Here is a 19,830-nt window from a genome sequence, read left to right as displayed (position 1 = left end):
TGGTTTTTCCTTTTTTTTCAAATTATACTCATCCTAGTGGGTGTAAAGTGGTAGGCAATTCTGCTTTTTTTTTTTCATTCAATAAACATTTATTGGATGTGTCATATGTACTAGGTACAGAAACCAGGACCAGATTCTGAAGTGGTGTCTTCAGTAGACACCAAAAGGCATTTGATGACATTCAATATCCAATCCTGATTTTTTTTTTCACTCTCGTTAAAATAGAAATAGATGGATTTTAAAATTGTGGTTTTAACTATTTTCATTTTTAATCTGTTTAATTTTGTTTCTATTTTGGCCACACCACATGGCATGCAAGAACTTGGTTCCCTGAGCAGAGATCGGACCTGTGCCCTCTACAGTGGGAGCACGGAGTATTAACCACTGGACTGCCTGGGTTGAATCATTTTTAAATATGTACAATTCAGTGCCAGGAACTACATCTACAGTATTGTGTAACCACATCACTATTTCCACAGCTTTAGCCCAAGAAGAAACACTGTATGCATTAAAAAATAACTCGTCAATCTTCCATCCTCTGTTTCCTAGGAGCTTCTATTGTACTTTGTCTCCATGATTTTGCCTACCGAAGATAATGAATATAGGTGGAATCATAAAATATTTGCCCTTTTGTGTCTGGTTTCTTTCACTTAGCATACCTTTACAACATTCATCCAGCTTGTAGCATGTACCAGAATTTTCTTTTTTTTTATTGTGAGAAAATATACATAAGATGACATTTAATGTTTTAAAATATACAGTTCAGTAGCATTACAGACATTCACGTTGTTGTACCATCACCACCATTCATGTCCAGAATTTCACCTTCTCAAACTGAAACTTCCAACCCATTAGACAATAACTTCCCATTCCCTCCTTCCCCATCCTTGGCAATAACCATTCCACCTTCTGTCTCTGTGAATCTGACTGCTCTTGGTATCTCATACACATGGAATCCCGCACAATTTGTCCTTTGCTCCTGGATTATTTCACATAGCTTAGTGTCTTCAAGATTCACTTACGTTGTAGCACGTTTCAGAATTTTTTTTAAAGGCTAAATAATGTTCCATTGTACGTACAGACCTAGAGCTTTGTAGTTTTTCCTCACAGAGATCTTGTACATATTTTGTTAGATTTATATCTAAATGTTTTATTTCCTTTCTTTTTCTTTCTTGGTGCTAATGTAAATGGTACTGGGTTTTTAATGTTATTATTATTTTTTCTTCTTTTTATTTCTCGGTTTTTAATTCTAATTGATTACTAATCTATAAGAAAGCTATTAGCCAGCCATTGCACCCTTAATTTGATGCTGCACTTCCCCTCCCTGACCATCCTTGGCTCAAGGCAGCACCAAAGGAGTCCAGCTCCCATAACCAAGAGCATCACTTCCCCCCCAAAGAAGCCCCAGGCTCCCACACACCTGCAGGGCTCAGACGGGCACTCTGAGTCTGAAGCATTTTCTCTTGTGCCAGGTCCATGCTGGAATGTGCAGAAACAGGCGAACACCCACCCAGTAATGAGACGGAAGTTAGGGGTCCTCACCTAACATGCTCAGATACTCAGCTGTATCCGATTCTTTACGACCCCATGGACTGTAGCCCACCAGACTCCTCTGTCCATGGGATTTTCCAGGCAAGGATACTGGAGTGGGTTACCAGTTCCTCCAGGGGATCTTCCTGACCCAGGGATTGAACCTGGGTCTCCTGCACTGCAAAGCGGATTCTTTACCAACTGAGCCACTAGGGAAACCCAAATCCTCACCCAAGTTAGGACGTAAAAGAGCAGTCTTCTGGGAGAAAGTGCTCTTGAAGCCAAGCCACAGAGGCTAGCAATTTGGCTGGCAGAGTTTGAAGGTGAAGAAGGGGTTGTCACAGGGCAATTGTTATTCTTGCTGTGAGTTCCCTGTGTGGCTAGACCCTGGTTCACCCATTTGGTCTCCTGCTTATGGCCTTGCACTGTGCCCAGGTTATAGACTGTGGACAAAGCTAGGTGATGTTGCACTTGTTAGAGTCTCCCTGTGCCCTTTGAGAAGGCACATGCCTAAGGGTGGAATTTCTGGGTCTGGGTCTAGGTGAAGGTCCCCCTTTTAGAAAATCATGCAAGTCAGTTTTTTATTTTTTTTTGCAAGTCAGTTTTTTGAAGTGAGTGCAAATTTACCCTCCCAGAGCCAGGAAGAAAAGACCATATCTTTTTTATTTCACTTAGAAATCTCCCCCCCTCCTCTCCCTACCACCATTGCCCTTTCCCAGCCATACCTGGCCCAGGCCATGCCAACAGCAAGTCAGAGGCAGGCAGAAGCCTGGGCAGGCTGAGGAGGCCTGAGAAGCCTCAAGACTTTGGTGCTTACAGTCAACAAAAGACCCTGGTCTGAGGATCAGAAGTAGCCCAGCCACATCTGATCATGGCTATAAACGGAAGTCTGGAACAAGGGGCAAGCCCTGCTGGCAGGAACACTGATCACATCAGCCCCCACAGGGAGACCCAGTATGATCGGGGGTGGGGCAGGGTATGTGCAGGAAAAGCAGGTTTCTGGGCCCCACTTTCACCCCCATCTTCTTATTTATCCTTGTCCACAGGGCTGGTCCTAGAAGAGGGGCCATGCCTGCCAAACCCTCTGCCAAGCCAGTCACCAGTCCTCGGCCTGTGCCAGAGGCATGTATCCAGCCACTGATCAGACTCACTGTTCTCACTACCACAGGAAATTGTCCAGCGTGGCCTGGGAGGGGGTGGGCACTGTCCTGGCCCCCAGTTTCTGCCTAGCCCTGGCCTTGGGCTTTGGTTTAACCGGCAGTGGGCGGATCATAGTTGTGTCGGTCTGAAGAAAATGTCAAGGAAACGGCCTACAAAGAGGACTGGAATGCAGGGCTCGGCCTTGGGGGTGGGCAGCGCTGCTACACAGGGCAAGGTCTGGCTCTGCCCACCTGGGGCTGCAGCCACCAGTAAGCTGGGGCCTGGGGGTACAGGTGAGGGATGATGTGGGGGCGCCATAGCTTAGCTCAGCCCAACACCACAAAATAAGGATACAGGCTGGATGAATTTTGTTCGGCCTCCAAGTCCATCGAAGCCTATCCTTACCTAAAGCAGAAGGAAGAGGTGAGTGGGCTGGCCTAATGGGCTAGGGCCACCCAGCCCCAACTGCAAGAAGGCAGACACTTTTCCCTTGTGGGAAACCGCACTCACTGCATCTGTGCTGCGGCAGGGCTCTGCCCTGACCCTCTTGGTCTGTTTGTGGCCCAGGACAGCATTCCGGATGAAGACAGGGAATGCGCCAGCCAGCTCCTCGTCAGGCTCCCCCAGACAGCGCTGGCCCCCCAGCGAGAGCTGGGACTCCTGCAGAGGGGACCCCAGAGCCAGGCTCAATGAGCCAGGTGGCAGCAAAGAGGAGGGTGGGAGGCATGTGGGAACAGGATCAGGATCTCTGGTGCCTCATCTGGAGGCAGGAAGGACAGGCAGTAGGGTTCCCAGGGTGGCTCCAGCGTGCTTCAGTCCTCTAGGAGTGAGAGGGCTCTGGCCAGACCCTGACCTCTCAGAAGACCAGCTTCATACTCAGTTCTGGCCAAGGATAGAGGATGACTGCCTGAGCTTCTTCGGGGGCCTTACCTGCCTGGGGCCTTTGGGCATCTTCTTGGGAACATCCTGAACAGAAGAACTGCAAGAGAGAGACGTAAGGATTAATGAGACAAGCAAGAGAAGGGCTTTGTATAGAGTGAGTACTCAGGAGAGGAAAGAAGCGGTGGCTGGAACCAGATTCATGTCCAAACCCAGGTGACCCTCAGTGCCCCATCAGCCACTCAGAGCTTTTAGCACAGGACCTGCAGAGATCTCTTAGCCATCCTCACTCCACGCTGTGGAAGGGCCAGGGACTACCACTTACTGTGCCTTCTCAGGGAATAGCCTCTTGGCAAGGCCATGCTGGGTGCTGGAGGGCTGGCTTGGGGGAGTGTCCACATTAAAGGTGGCATTGAGGTCAATGTCATCGCCAAAGGCTGGCCGGCGAAGCTTCAGACTCAGCATCTCCACAGGAGCTGGGCTATAAGGCAGAGACAGTTTGGTTACTCAAGATCACAGTGGCAATAGCCTCTCAAGCATTAGAGATGGATCAGCTCCAGGGGCCTGGAGCTCACACCTGGTTTACAGCCGTCCTGCAAGGAAACCCTAATCTCTCCAGAAAAGAGATCAGTCCTTGGCTTGGTCCTTCACACAGTGGAAGTCTGGAAGACATGCAAGGAAGCAAGCAGAAACCCACAGAAAACCCATTGTTCAAGAAGCCTCATTTCTCGGAGTACACACAAGGATCCTGTCAGAGAGGTGACCACAGACTGAAGCAGATGGATGTTCCTTCCAGTGCTACTTATCATGGCCAGTGGACAGTATTAGAGACTGTCCAAACAACTCCCCTAGGGGGCTGGCACTTTCAGAGCTTGAATATGAGACATACATTCAAGTAGTGTTCCTAGAGACTTCCCTGGTGGTCTGGTGGTTGGGAATCCGCCGTGCAATGCAGGAAATGAGGGTTCGATGCCTGGTCGGGGAAGGTCTCATGTGCCACAGCTGGGCGTGTACATCCTGGGGGGGACCAGAGTGTACACAAGCCTCCAGAGCACCTCTGTGGCCCCTGGCACCCAATGGCATCTGAATACGAAGCAGTACCTGTGCAGAAGACAGTAAGCTCATTTCTGCTGAGGAGACTAGGGAACAGAGTGCAGAGGACAGTGGACCCTTCAGTGTGGAGAAGAGCAGGGGGACACAGAGCAGGGGCACATGGAGCAGAAGGACATGGAACAAGAGGACACGGAGCAGCGGAACATGGAGCAGGAGGGCACAGAGCAGTAAGGCCAGGGGTGTCCTGCTGCAAGGGGCAGTGCGATTGGCCTGAAGCCTGAAGGTCCACCCCACCCACAAGGCCAGCTCCATGAGGGTTGAGTGCAGAGGGTCCTGGGAAGTGTTTGGCAAGGGAGTGGTAGGATGCCCAGGGGTTGCTATGCTGGACAGATGGGAGGAGTAGAGGATGGGTCCCAAGCCTCACACAGAGGTGGTAGCAAGAGAAAGAGTCAGGGAGGCAGCTCATAAGTTAGATGGGCAGGCTCTGAGCAAATGAGTGGATGCGTGGAAGAGGGAGCATAGTGATTTTCCAACATTGAAAAGTGGCTCAAATAAAAGCAGCTGGGTCGCTGGGTTGTATTTTCTGTTCGGACCACCAATGGGCCAGCCAGGCCTGAGGACCGTCTCAGCCTGTCGGCTTCCGGGCGGCCACACAGGCAGGGACACCCATCCCTCGGCCTCTTGGCTCCCTCTGGTGGCAGCTTTAGTGTGACGGTGCTGGGACCAGAGGAGAGTTCTTTTGGTGGGTGGTTTCGGGTTTGTTTCAGAACCTGGGGCAGGCGGACATATTAGGTGAGCCGCTCCATACACAGGATGCTCCTCCCCTTTCTCTGACCATCCCTGGGTCCTTTCTGGCCTCTCTCCGTCAGAGCCCAGGGCCTGCCTCAAAGCTGCTTTCCAGCTCAGTCTTGGCTGTCACTCGGGGCAGGAGGTCCACAACCTTCAGGCCGACCTGGGCCACCTACCCCCGACAAAGCCAGAAAGGGTGAAGACACCCTTACCAGGGAGCTCACCAGCTTGGAGTCCCTGTTCCACCCCAGAGGGTCAACGAACCTCTCTAAAACGAGGCGGTTGATAGTTTCACTGTCTCCTGGTGGCAGCTTCAGGGTTTCCTGCAGTATCGTCAGCTTTTTTTTCAGGCTCTTCAGGAAGAAAAGAGAAGAGTGTGAAAGAAAGGCTGAGGGCACCAAGTCCAGAGTGACCGCCAAGGACGTGAGCAGTACGCATGAAAGGCAAGCCCACTGGGACCAGAACAAGGCCTGAAAGTCAAATATCAGGCTTAGGAGGCCAGGACCACCTGACCTCAGAACCCCTTCTGGCGGAGCCCCTCCTCTGATGACCTCAAGGATGCAGGTACAGGACAGACTGTGAGCAAGACCCCTGTGCTCTCTGTCCTCTGCTGAGCAGCCCAGGCTCCAGACCAAAGGCCAAGATTCCTGTCCTGACCCACCCCAAACCAGGAGGATACAGAGAGCCCAGGGCTGTGACCACTGACTGAGGCAGGGTTCTTGGGCAGAACTCATCCAGCCCAGGTCTTGCAGGGTACATCTCCACCTGCTCATAGATGTTCCTCACCGCAATTTCCTTGTCAGCACTCTCTAAGTCCTTCTGAGACGACCTCAGCTCCAACTTGGCCTGGTCCAGTTCAGAGCAGACTGTCTGCAACTGCAAGCAAGTGTAAGGAGTGAAGGACAAACACAGGGGTGGCTGTGTGCCCTGCCCCCAACTGCTGCTACACTAGCTCGTGGGAGCCCAGGCCCAGGAGGAGCGGGGGACACAGGGAAGACCCGAGTTCCATGGGGCTGGACCTTAATCTTAGTCTGGCAGCGTTCATCTGGAGCAGTCCAGGGCTCCTCCCCACATTCATGCCCTGATATGCACCATGCCCAGAAATAAAAGCAGCTGTGTTGACTGATTCAGGTTTTAAGAGGCCTTCTACGGAGAGTCCTGGTGGTCTAGTGGTGAGAATTCTGAGTTTTCACTGCCAATGGCCCAGGTTCAATCCCTGGTCAGGGAATCGAGGAACAAGGGGAATAAGCCAAATGGCAACACACACACACACAATAAATAAATATAATAAACAAACCACAAAGAAAAGAACAAGAGGCCTCCTACTCTAGGCCTGGAACAAAAAACAGGCCCCTGAAGCCATCACATTTGGGACCTGTGTGCTCCAGCCAGCTGAGAGGTACCCAGAGCGCAGAGGGGAACAGAAGTGTGCAGGTGTTGGAACGACAGTTGTGTGACCTGCTACCCTAAGCAGACAAGCCACGCAAGCCAGAGTCAGTGCCTAGTGAGGACCAGAAGCCAGCCTCTGTGAGTCATCCCATAGCCCCAGTCTTGCCGAGGAGACACTCACGCGCATGACAAAAGGACAGCCACCTCTCCCCTCACACTCGGCTCCCCATTAAGTTACCTTGCTTCTGGAAGAAAGCAAGTCCTTCTTCAGTTTGTCAGCTAGCTCCCCTGAGGCCTTCCGTGCCTCTTTTAGATTCTCGTACTCTCTACGAAGGGACCACGGAAAGAGATGTCAGGCCGGGACACCCCCTGGTCAGACTGAGTCACAGCCCCAAGCAGACACAAAGCCCGTCCCAAGCCCTCGGCCTTGCTCATTCCAACTCTGACACCGGAGCCCAGCAGGGACCGGCTGGCGCTGCAGGGGGTCAAGCACCCCAGATGCTAGAAGAGCTAGTCAATCTGTTTCCTGGAGATTAGAGAGGGTGTGCAGTAAACCCTGGCCCCACCGGGAGGCCCCCTACACCACCTGGCCACACACCAGGCATCGAGGATCCTTCATACCTGTCAGCCAAGTGGCCCCTTTTCTCCAACCCCACACCCATGGGAGTGAACACCTGAGCTAAGTTTCTGACGCAAGCCAGGCGGGATCAGTAACCGCGTGCTAATGGGGAACAGGCTCCAGATATCAAACTGGAGCATGGCAAGCTATGCCAACCTCCTTAGAAATAACACTTATAATTCACATGCAATTCTCTCAATAATCCTGTGAGGCAGGTTATTATTATCTATTCAGGAAGCTAAGGATCAGAGATGTTAAGAAACTGGCTCCTGGCCACACAGTAAGAGGTGGGATGTGGTTCAAATGAAGGCAGCAGGGCTCCAGAGCCTGATCCTCATTCTGCCTGCTCTGCTTCACAAGAGACAGGCAACGCACAGAGGGGCATGGCTTGGGGCCATGACTCAGCTTGGATACAGGGGCCAGAGTACCCACTTCTTGAGGGACACGCAGTACACAGCCAACTGCTCCACCGCGGACTGTCCCACACCCATGTCTCGGATCATCTCCTCCACCTCGGGCCGCTGGCTCTGAAGTAGGAGCTCGATTCTGAAAAACACCCGGCCCACGGCATTTAAAATCTGGAGGCTGATGGGTAGGTACCCAGTGCAGCTCTGCCTCCCTTTGCTGCCGTTGCTATGGAGACAGCCTGAGCTGCTAGGATGCTTTAGCAGGAGGCTCTGCCCAAAGAAAGGCCCCAGCGCAGAGCTCAGCAGAGCTGCAGGGACACTGCTGAGGGAGAAGGGGTACTGACGGAGGGTCTCAGGTCAGGGATCCCCAGGGAGAGGTTCTTGGAACAAAAGCCCTGCCAGGTTTCCCATGGAAAGTGAAGGAGCCCGCAGAGGCTGAGTAAGGCCTGAGCCCCCCATGGCCTACGGAGAACTGAGCCACCGAGCTTAGCCAACCCCTGCTGCAGCCCTGGGAGCTATGCCCCCGCTCTAAGCTCACCGCTCCAGGCTCTTCATCTTGCTCCGGAGTCGGCGGGCCTCCTCCCGAGCTTGCTTGGCCTCATCCTGCTGCTGCTCCAAGTACTTCATCTGCTTCTGAAGAGCAAATGCACCCCCATATGTCTGTTGCTTGGAGGCTCCCAGGGGCCAGGGCTAAAGTCGCCAGGAGAACTCCACCCTAGAACTGTCTGCTTTTAAAAATGCTGATAAGCATGTGCTCTAGCCCCAGGAGGTAAGGCTCCTGGGCCCCACTCTGGTGTGTGCTTTTGCTGCTACAAGGCCCTGGACCAGCTGCTTCCTCACCCCCCAGCTTGCTTCTTCCTGAGATACGTCTTACCATCGGCATAGCTCACTCTCAGCATCTAAAGGCCTGCTGGGGGCTGCCAGGGTCCAGGGACTACTGTGTAGGAAGCTGAAGAAGCCTGGAGCACAGATCCAGGCCGTGCTATCCATCACCTATGGACAGTTGCCAGGGTAGGACAGCTGCCCTCAGCTCCTGGCCACTTCATCTCCGACCTGGGAACGCCAACACACTCCAGCTCTGCGGCCAGGTGCTGGTTCACTCCTTCCTTCCCATTGGCCAGGCCACGTGATCCAATCCAGCCACCAAGCAGAGCCAGAAACAGTGAACACCCTGGGGCCCTATCTGTTCACCCGGATGGGTCCTTTTCCTTTTCAAATGGCATCTGGCAAGGACTGGCTCCTTCGTATGAGGTCAGACTATCAACTGTGGATTCAGATCAATCACCTCCTGCCCCTTGGAGAGCAAGAGGCTCACCAACCCAGGCTGATACAAAATTCATCTGGGTCTATCTAGAGCCGCTTGCTCTGTAGGCTTTGATCTGCCCGGTCAGCTCAGCACAGACGACTTCAAAGGCCCCCTGCTCCTCTCTGGGATGCTGTTTGATCTGGCTCCAGAGAGCAGCCCAGCCAAGGACAGGCACGCTAACAGAAGGTTCTTCAGGCTGGCTTTGTCAGTGGAGTACAAACCACTTTGGGAAACATGGCCTAGGCTCACTGAGGTCTTGGTTGAGCAGTCCGTCCATGAAGCACTGAGCAGGCCTCACCTCTCCAAACTAACTAGTATAACATCCACAGGTGCGGGCAATACGACCTTTTTCTCATGGGCTGGGTGGGAGGCCTGGAGAAGATGGAATTTCCCTCCATTTTACAACTGTACAGACCACGGTATTGACCAAGGCAGACACAAAAGACAAGCCCAGAGTGGGGAACCCAGGAGGAAGGCTGTATCTCACCATCGACCTGTGCCCAGGGGGGCTGGGGACCCACCTTGAGGGCGCAGCACAGCATCTCGGCCTTGTCCAGGGCCCTCTGCAGGGACTCCACAGTGGCGTTGCGCTCGTCCAGCGTGTCCCGCAGAGAGTCGATGATGAGCTGGCTGTCTCGTTTTTCCTTCTCTGGAGCAGAGGCGGGGGACAGAGGGAGGAGAGAAGTCTGTCCACTGTGCAATATGAGAACCTGGGCCCTTGGGCCCCAGCACCCCACCCCAGAGCCAGGTGAGGAACAAGTCATGGGCCACAAAGTCAGGCAGCCTGCTTATCCCTCTGGCAAGCACCAAACCAGGGATGCCCAGCCATTCTGGGAATGAGACCCTTTTTCTGCCGCTCAGTTACTGGAGTAAAGATTTCACTTGGCCCTGATCCTGTGGGTCCAGTTCATTCATCATCCCAGAACTCAAGCACTGAAAAAGTTAAAGTCGCTCAGTTGTGTCTGACTCTTTGCGACCCCATGGACTATACAGTCCACGGAATTCTCCAGGCCAGAATAGTGGAGTGGGTAGCCTTTCCTTTCTCCAGGGGATCTTCCCAACCCAAGGATCGAACCCAGGTCTCCCACATTGCAGGCAGATTCTTTACCAGCTGAGCCACAAGGGAAGCCCAAGAATACTAGAGTGGGTAGCCTATCCCTTCTCCAGGGGATCTTCCCAACCCAGGAATTGAACCAGGGTCTCCTGGATTGCAGGTGGATTCTTTACCAACTGAGCTATGAGGGAAACCCTCAAGCAGGTTCCTGCCAAATCTGGCAGCGGAACCCTCAACTACAATACTCTGACCTGCCAGGTAGACTCCTCCCAGCCTGGGTCCTAGGCAAGAAGCCCAGACAAAGAAGAGGCTCACCTCATCTGGGTGAATAGCATCAGTCACCTCCCTTTCCTTTCCTGCCATCACAAGAGCTGCTAAGACTCTTGGCTATACCAAGCAGGGACAGCCCCTGGATATGCCAGAAGGCTGAGGCCTTCCTTCCAGGCCTCAGTCCAGTACCCAAGTCAGGGGCTTCCCAAGGCCCCTGGGAACTCACCTTTCTGGGAAAGCAGGGCTCTGGTATTATCCAGTTCATTCTGCAAGGCAATACTCACAGTAAGCAGCAAGAAGGCATCACAGCTGGCCCCTACCCAGCCTCACATAAGGTCTGGGGGAGCCCCAGGCGGGGACAATGAGGCCTGTGGGCCCAGGGAAGCATGAACCTGCTGCTCCTCAAGGCCAAGCGAGATCAACAAGGAAGACAGAAGCCTTGCTTGGTCTCTGAGTGTCTTTTTAAAAAGTCGGTAAAATGAAGATAATCTCAGGTACAAGACCCTAGGACGGGAAAAGAGGCATAATAAGGGGCAAAAGAAGTGGAGCCTGGCCTGCGCGGTCAGTTTTATGGCAGAAGCTTCATCGCTTCCTCGGGCCTGTGCCCGCCCTGACCTTCCCTGGCATTAGCTGGACCCCCTGGGGACCCAGATTTGGGATGGCCAAGCACCCCGGGCCACACTGCTCCCTCCACCCCGGGTTCTACCTGCTTCATGGTCTACCCCCTCCCGGCCCCAAGCTGGCTCTGTGCACCAGGACTCTTCCAGCCCCAGAATCCAACAGGGTAGGGGAGCCGAGACAATTCTGCACCCCTGGATGAAAGCTCACCTCAGCCAGGCTCGAACCAGACTGTTGTGAGGGTCAAACGAGCCTCCCCAAGCCTGTACACATGTTCCGAAGCCACTGCCACAGAACCACTGAAAGGCTGGAGCAGAAGAGAGCCCCACTCCCATGCAGGAGTCCCATGCGCTCAACACCCTTATGGGCAAGAGATGTACCTACTCCATAAGCAGGAAAACCAGGCTCTGTAGCCCTGAAAGGCTTGGCCTAGGGTCCGTGATGGTAGCTGGATGCAGAACAATCTTCATCCAGGTTAGGCTTCCCAGGTCAATGCAAGACTCATATTATGACCAATACAAGGCCGGGCCCTTGTTCATGGCTAAGCTCCTGTTGTCAAACTCTCTACTCAGGACTTTGGGGCAGGAGCTGTTGGTGGCTGAGCTGGTTAAACAGGCTGGACATCTCAGGTGGAAGCCGTGGGCAGAGAAGGGCACACACGGCTGCCTGAGAGCAGCTGCCAGCCCAACCTTACTGCTATCCCCCCAGCACCTTCCACACCCAAGCAGGGTGCCTTCCAAGCCCTTGCTCCAAACTACTTAAGATTTGCCTTCCTGTCTCCCAGATATGGCTTAGAAAATCAGAAAGAACTAAAGCTGCCTTTGTTGCTTTTCTCACAAGAAGGACACGGCTTAAAACTGGGAGCAGTTACCATGACGATGAACACGTTAGCTTTAAGCACAAAAGCTCCACGTTCTTGAAGCAGTGAGGTTCCAAGGACGTCACAGCCCCCCCGGGGGCCAGGGCCAAATGAATCCTAATCTGACAGATGACCAAAAAATTAACCCTCAGAGTCCAGGTTCACTTGCAAACCCCAATCCCACTTCCTTGAGAGGTTTCTGCCAATCCAATCCCTTTGTGCATGAAGCAAGCTAAATCTTAGGCTTGGAGGGGAAGCAGTACAAGTGTGGGAGGGAATCCACCCATCCTCCCCTGCAGTGTGGGTTTCCATCCTGGCTGCGTATCTTGATTCCATGGGCCCTGCCCTCCACTCCTGCTCTGGGAAAGACTCAGGCACCTGGATACACACCAAGCTGCCCAGGCAATTGTGAGGCACAGGCAGGTTTGCAAACAGTGGGTTCACACATCTTCCCTGGCTGAGGACAGGAAAAGATGGTTATAGACCCTTTGCAAGGTGAGGGGACTTTGAGAGACACATTCTAAACTATGGCAAGAACTGCTCTGAAATTCCAAGGGGAGGGCTCACAGTCAATGGCTCCCTTCATCCCTGACAGAGGATTTCTCCAATGACTATAACATTATCAATTATTCTCTGCTCTCACTGTCCCAGCCTTGAAATCTCTATCAAGTCCCCCCTTCCAGAACCCATTTCCAGACTCTAGGTACCCTCCCTGGGTAGGAGCAGAAAGTGAACTCTCAGAGGGCCTGGGATTCAGCAGAATGAGATAAAGTCTGGGTACCTTTAAGAATTCTGCATCTAAGACATTCTCCTCCTCCTGGGCAAGGTCAAAGTAGAGCTTATTGATAATGGTTCTTTTGCCAACCTGAATGAAAGAACGAGACACAGTGTGACTGCATAGCTGGGTCATGGGCAAGGAGGACAGGGGACATGCAGCCAAGCCCATCTCCCACCTAACCTTTCACAGTACATCCCTTGGAGGGAGGTGACCTCTGCAATCCTGTAGGTGTCCCAAGCTGGGTACCACTAGTTACTGAGTCATGTCATTACAGATCCATGTGGTAACTGCTCAAAAATACCCCAACTCTAGGTGCTGGGCATTGCAGGGGAAAGGCAGATAAGGAGACCAAATCTAGCCAGGTGAAGACTGGCCCAGGCAACGAGTCCATCTGCCAGCTCCCCATGGGCAAAAGCAGGCCTCCCGCACCGTTTAAGAGCACAAGTGAGGCTCAACCAGCCTCAAACCAGATGGTTCAGACAGGTCAAAGACATTGCTTTGCTTCAGAGACCTCTCCTCATCCTTGCTCCCTGGCAAGGAGTGTCTTTAGCTGAGGAGTTTTCACCCCACCAACTTTACCTGGATTCGGCACTGTGGGCAGGTCCGACTTGGTGCTGTCTCAAACCACTGAATTAGGCTGGAATGAGAACAGAAAAACAGACTGGTTTTAGGGGGAGACATACAGTCCAGGTAGCCATCCTGACCATTATAGCGTCTGTCCTGCTCCTCTCTGACCCATCGCCTACCCAACCAGGAGGGCAGCACCTCAGGTAGTGATGGTATATCCCACAAGGCCTGACTAGTACAAGCAATCCAACCAGCTGGCCCTTTTTTTTTGCCCTTGCTGGCTTGGACTTCTCTCCCCTGAGCTGTTATTTTATCAACTTTCTAGGCTTTGATTGGGGTTAGGGGCAATGGTCAAAAGTCAGGGTCCCTCGGAGACAGGAATTATAATAATCCAAAGGGGAACTTTCAAAGTGAGGGTAAACTAGAGGTAGCAAGCAGAAGTAAAAGTAAGACACAGCCCAGCTATGCACCATCGATCTGCCCTAAACTTTAAAATATTCTCCTATCTGGTGGTCCAGTGCTAAAGGACTCTGTGCTTTCACTACCTGGTTGGGGAACTACTATCCCACAAGCCAGGTGGTGCAGTCAAAACAAAAACAAAATGTAGTAGACAACCTACTAGTTGGCCTACTTGTAGACAATCCCCCACCCCCGCCCCGGCCAGGGACCAGGGAAAAACAATCCTTTCAAGAAGATGATACCATCTTTCCAGACTGCAATTTTTTTCTATAAATAATTTTTCAAATACATATAATACAAAGCTAACCATGCATGATGACGGAATACTACACAGCAATGAGAATGAATGTGTCTACAACTCAGAACAAATTATGGGTGAATTACATAAATGTAAGATTGAAGAAGAGAAGCCTGATACCAAAAAAAAAAAAAAACCAAACCAGTAAATTGTGTTTAATTCCATTCACATAAAATAAAAGGTAGGCAAAACTCATCTATGTTGCTGGAAGTCAAGACAGTGGCTATCATGAGTGGAGGAAAGGCAGTCTGGTGGGAGTAACTGGAAGACTGCATGGGGCCCCTGGACTCTTTAATCCACAGAGACTGGTAAGAGGCCAGAGGAGAAATTCAGGCAAGGCTTTCTTGGTACTGCACCAGGAGGGAGCAAAAACAAACAACAGGTGTCCTTGCTTGCTCTCCGGGGGGAGGCGGGGAGTGAGGAGCCGGCCGGTTCCTCATATGGGGTGAGTGCAGAGGGGTGGATTGGCAGGTTGAGCCACAGCGGTAGCTTAGGTGGTGGTGTGCCCACCCCTTTGGTGGTCCTGTGTGGAGGGATCCTGTATAGTACCCTGGTTTTGCTTCAAGACCTCAGAAATGGCAGCTGGGTTTTGGCCTTTTTGTATCTTCTTGTTCATAGTTTGCCCAAGCTGAGCACCATGTAGTTATTTTTAGTCCCTTATAGTTTCTTTGTATTCTGTTGTTTGAGGAGGCATTTGTCTAGGTGCAAATACAAGCATTCTGAAAGAGTGTCCCGGGTCCCTGTCTTTCTCAGCAGGAGGTTTCTGGAATGCTGATGTCTAGTTTCTTGCTCTGAATTCTGGTTGCATGAGTGTGTTCAGTTTGCAAAAATTCTGCAAGCTATACCTTTCTTATATTTGTACTTTTATGTATTATACTATATTTCAATACAATGCTTTGTTTTAAAGTAAACAGTTACACAAGGGAAAGCACTGCATATTGTAAACCAGAACATAACCACAGAGACTTCAAACACTGGAATTATCATCCACCATGACAGACACACTATGCCAGATAAACAAAAATTAAGATCAAAAATATCAAAAGAGAATTTGAAAATAAAAGGTGACATATCAAAAAAAAAAAAAAGGTGACATATCAGAACTTAATAAGAAATAAACAGGAATTCCAAAACTGAACAAATGGCCCAAATTAAGAATTCAATGGATGAATTTAATAGCAGTTTAGGCAGAGTTGAAGAATCAGTACATTGAAAGATATGTCAGAGGAAACACTGAGAATTAGAAAGGTGGAAAAATACATAAGAAATGATAAGAGATATAAAAGTTACCGTGAGGTCTAGGATGTATATAATTAGAAGTTCCAGGGAGAAAGCGTTAGGTAGAATAACGCCCTCATCTCTATGTCCTAATTACCAAAACTTGTGAATATGCTACCTTATACAACAAGAGTAATTTGGAGATGGGATTAAGTTAAGGAGATGGGGAGATTATCCAGGGGTGTCTCATGTAATCACAAGCGTCCTTATAAAAGAGACAGGAGTGTCAAGAGTCATACAGAGGTTTGAAGATGTAACACTGCTAACTTTGAAGATGGCGAAAGAGGCCACGCACCAAAGAAGGCACAGCCCCACTTCCATCTTCATTTTAACCAAGCAAGACCCATTTTGGACTTCTGACCTCCAAAATTATAAAATAACTTCTGTTGTCTTAAGCCACTAAGTTAGTGGTAATTTGTTACAGCAGAAATGAGATGCTAATATAGAAAGAAAAGAGATAATGGAATAGAGGCAATATATGAAGAAACATTGGCTGATAGTTTCCCAGAACTGAGTAAAGAAATTGTTCCACAAATAGAGACTTCCCTGGTAGCTCAGGCGGTAAAGCTTTCCACCTACAGAAACTGTTCCACAAGTTAAAGAAACCTCATGAATTTCAACCAGAATAAATAAAAATAGTAACAAAAAGTGAATTGAGGTAACTATATTATTGTCAGACAAAACAAACTTTAAGTCAAAGCATACAAGAGATAATGACTTTATATATTGATAAAAGGCTCACTCTAACAAGAAATAACAATTATAAACAATAATAAACAATTATATACACCTAACAAAATATACATTAAATATATATATGAAAGACAATTGTACAGAATTAAGGGAGAAATAGCAAGTTCTACAATAAAAGTTGGAGGTGTTAATAATACACAATTTCAATAATGGATAGAACAATCAGACAGATGATCAATATGGAAACAGAAGGTCTGAACAACACTTTATACCAACTAACCTGACAGATGTATACTCCCCCCAACAATAGCAGAAAACACATTCTTCTCAAGTGCACATGGAACATTCTCTAGGATAGGCCATATGGTGGGCAACAAAACAAATCTTAAAATTTTTTAAAAGATTGAAAATCAGACAAAACAGATTTTCTGATCAAAATAGAATGAAACTAAAAATCAATAACCAAAGAAAAATGGAAAATTCACAAATGTGTGGAAATTAAACAACACACTCTTAGATAACAAATGGGTCAAAGAAGAAATTGCAAGGGAAATAAGAAAATACCATGAGATTAAAGAAAATGAAAACATACCAAAACCGTGTAAGACAGCAAAAGCAGTGCCAAGAGGGAAACTGATAGCTTTAAACACACACAGTAAAAGCAAAGATACCCATTATGATGGCCATTATAAAAAAAAAAAAGTTTGGCAAGGATGTGGAGAAACTGGAACCCTTGTGAATTGTTAGTAGGAACGCAAAATGGTACAGCAGACACAGGAAAACAGAAGGGCAGCTTTTCAAAACATTAAACATAGAATTACCATATGATCCAGTTAGTCCACTTCTCGGGATAACCCAAAATAAATGAAACCAGGAACTTGAAAATATACTTGTACACCAATGTTCATAGTAACATTATGCACAGTAGCCAAAATATGGAAACAACCCAATGTCTATTAACAGATGAAGGGACAAACAAAATGTGTTATTTTCATACAATGAATAATAATCCCTTAGTCATAAAAAGGAGTAAAATTCTGAAACATGTTACAACATGGATGAACCTTGAAAACACTATGCTTAGTGAAATGAGCCAAACTTAAAAGAACCAAATGTTGTGATTTCACTTACATGAGGTCCCTAGAAAAGAAAAATTCAAGGAGACAGAAAGTAAAACAGAGGTTTCTATGGGCTGTGGGAAGGCGGGAATGGAAAATTATTGTTTAAAGGTTCAGTGCTTAGTTTGGACTGATGGAAACGTTCTGGAACTAGTGGTGATGGTTACACAATGTTGTGAATGTACTTAATGCCACTGAATTGTACTCTTAAAATGGTCAAAATGGAAGGCATCTTCGAGCTCACTGAGTAAACATTCTCCTGAAAAAATTTTAAAATTTTATGAAGTTTTCATTGAAATTAAATGGTGGCAGACATGTCCAAGAAATATTGCAGGAATTTGATCTCTTCATGAATCTTGGGAGAGATGAATGTGTGAAGCTGGGCAACAGAACAATACTGAAATGGTGGTAATATGAGAAAATAGTATCATCATGTCAGAAGTTTTGGAGCAAGTATAAACAAAGGCTGTGTTCACCAGAGAAATCAATTGCTTCCATATGTCCTTTCCAAAGGGCCTGTTTTAGTATGATATAAAATTCAGGTCGTATACATTTTCAGAACTGAACTTTTTTGTTAAGTAAGCTTTTGCAAAATGTTAAATGTTAGGTTTTATATATATATATATATATAATATTGCTCCAATAGAACAGTGTATAGTGGGAAAAAAAGGAAAAGGAAAAAATGGTTAATTTTATGTTACATGCATTTCATCACAGTTTAAAAAAAGAACTCGCGACTCAGCCTGTCCACAGCTACCAGGGGGATCTCCCCACCAGCTGTGCATTCAACAGAATGGTCCTACCAGTCAGCAGAACACCTTGATTCGAGAACACCTCCTTGCCACTGATGTTAATTTGGGTTTGCTTAGGTCAGTGAATACAGTGCAGTGTCTGACCAAGGAGATGACTCTGGACAGAATCATTCCAAACCATCAGGCAAACCACAACATATCCAGTAGACTGATGGCTACCAGGTCTGGCAGAAAACAAAGGGCTCACTAATGGGGTGAAAGCATCTGCACGGACAAATAATTTTGAAACCACATCTCTCTGCAAGCCAATCAAAGAAACCTCTACCCTGTCTCCATTAAACCAAGCCTTGTACCTTCCCCCCTACACCCGCACCCCCGGCCTCAGTTCAGCTGTCACCTCCTCGGGGAAGCCTGCCACACAACTCGCTTCTGCCCAGGTCAGGAACTCTCGTGGGACTCCCATCTAATAATGCCTTCCTCAGCACCAGTCTGGGCTCCGGGGGCGGGTCGCCCGGAGCCCCGACACCCCACAGTCCTGTAGCCCTACAGGAGCGAGGGCCCAGCTCCAACACAGCGTTCACTCACCACTGCCAGTGGAAGGTGTGGCCGCAATGGATGGCGGCCACGTCGCGGGAGTGATCAAAGAAGTCGGAGCAGATGGTGCACAGGGCACGGATAGGCATGATGAGTGGTCTCAAGTGGCCGAGGTAGCCAAGGAAACGGCGACGGGTCCAGCTTGGTGGCCGTGCCTCCGCGTCTTCACTAGCTTCGAATTTGGCTCCACGGCGCAACTTCCGGGAGAGGATCGGAAGTGGCTGCACGGAAGGTTGGGTCCCGATTGGACGAACCCTCGGGGGGCGGGGCTTAACGGCCCCGCGGCCGTGAAGAATCCTGGGGCGGAGCGCGGGCCTGAAACTGTCAAGCGGTAATCCTCAGGCTGCAGGCGGTTGAGACCGCAGGTACAGCGGCAGCGCAGCGCCGGATTGGTACGGGGACCAGCTAGGCTGCCGGCCGGGCCCCTTTTGGGGGCAACACAGGGCGTTATGGTCCCAAGCCTGAGGTGACTCGAGGTGCGCTGGGCACGGGCTTCTGAGCCCTGTTCTCAGCGCAGCCTTCTCTGTACTCTCTCAGAGAGTAGAGTAGGGAATGGGACGACGGTCACGATAGAGAGCGGGTCCCCTGGGCTCTGGGCGGTGCTTGACCATATAGTGGAAACCCATAGTTCCCAGACCGAAAGATTGCTGCACCCTCTTAGCCCTCCTTTCTGAGTGGTCCTAGAAAGATGGACACAAGTCCTAACCACTCAGGACATCTCAAGCTCACGCCGGACCTATACAAGCAAGACTTGACTCCTGAGTTTAGAAGTGATTAGAGGTGGCAGGGCCAGTAACCTAACTTCGGTCCTAGCTCTCGGGAGGATCAGCTTTGCCTCGGGACTGCAGTTGAGTTGGATTTTTGGAGGCCCAGATGCATCTTAGACAAGTGACTAATAGACCTTTTTTCTTATTCCCACATCAGAGTTGTCTTTGGGATCCTCTCTGAGGAAGAGCGACATCCCTGGTGAGGTCACGTGGACTAATCTTGGCTGGAAGGAGTACTCCTAGGAGTTTCTGTGATTAACTGTTTTTAGTAGTATTACTCCCCTCTTCCCAGAAAAAAACTTATACACAGCCCCACAATATAAAGCTCATCTGTTCCACCTGAAGTGGACCCAGAGTGAAGTCCTTGGGACCTATGTGGAAAGCGACGGTGTTGTTTACAGGAAGGAGAAATCAACACAAAGGGCAGGATAGAATCATTGTGTAATGCCTACCCTGCACCCTCTCCACAACCCAGGGAAACCCACTTTGGCCATGTACAAAAGGTCTCTCTCTATGGTGGATGGCCTTGGTGGGTTCCGGGTCTTATGCCTAAGTCAAGATAAAGACTCCTTGTTCAACAAGACTTGTCAGAACAGTAACCCCACATGGTTTT

General features: G+C 49.5%; 1 protein-coding gene and 1 pseudogene across 1 annotated transcript; one reads left to right on the top strand and one right to left on the bottom strand.

Moving 5' to 3' along the window:
- On the bottom strand, positions 1-18,659 carry LOC122682886 (TRAF interacting protein). Its single transcript, XM_043886187.1, has 15 exons — positions 18,442-18,659; positions 13,271-13,328; positions 12,695-12,778; positions 10,663-10,702; positions 9,634-9,761; positions 8,345-8,439; positions 7,832-7,945; positions 7,019-7,106; positions 6,178-6,267; positions 5,656-5,744; positions 3,875-4,030; positions 3,601-3,649; positions 3,181-3,330; positions 3,025-3,075; positions 1-2,815 (listed from the first exon to the last, which is right to left on the bottom strand). Exons 1-15 carry the CDS (start codon positions 18,537-18,539, stop codon positions 2,690-2,692), a joined length of 1,416 nt encoding a protein of 471 aa, XP_043742122.1. The 5' UTR covers positions 18,540-18,659; the 3' UTR covers positions 1-2,689.
- Positions 17,385-17,563, top strand: LOC122683193 (annotated as a pseudogene).
- Positions 18,660-19,830: the final 1,171 nt, after the last annotated feature.

Source organism: Cervus elaphus, chromosome 24 (assembly GCF_910594005.1).
Source record: "Cervus elaphus chromosome 24, mCerEla1.1, whole genome shotgun sequence".
Lineage (NCBI taxonomy): Eukaryota > Metazoa > Chordata > Mammalia > Artiodactyla > Cervidae > Cervus > Cervus elaphus.
The sequence above is the reverse complement of the archived record's forward strand: the minus strand, read 5'-3'. Positions and strand labels throughout refer to the sequence as shown.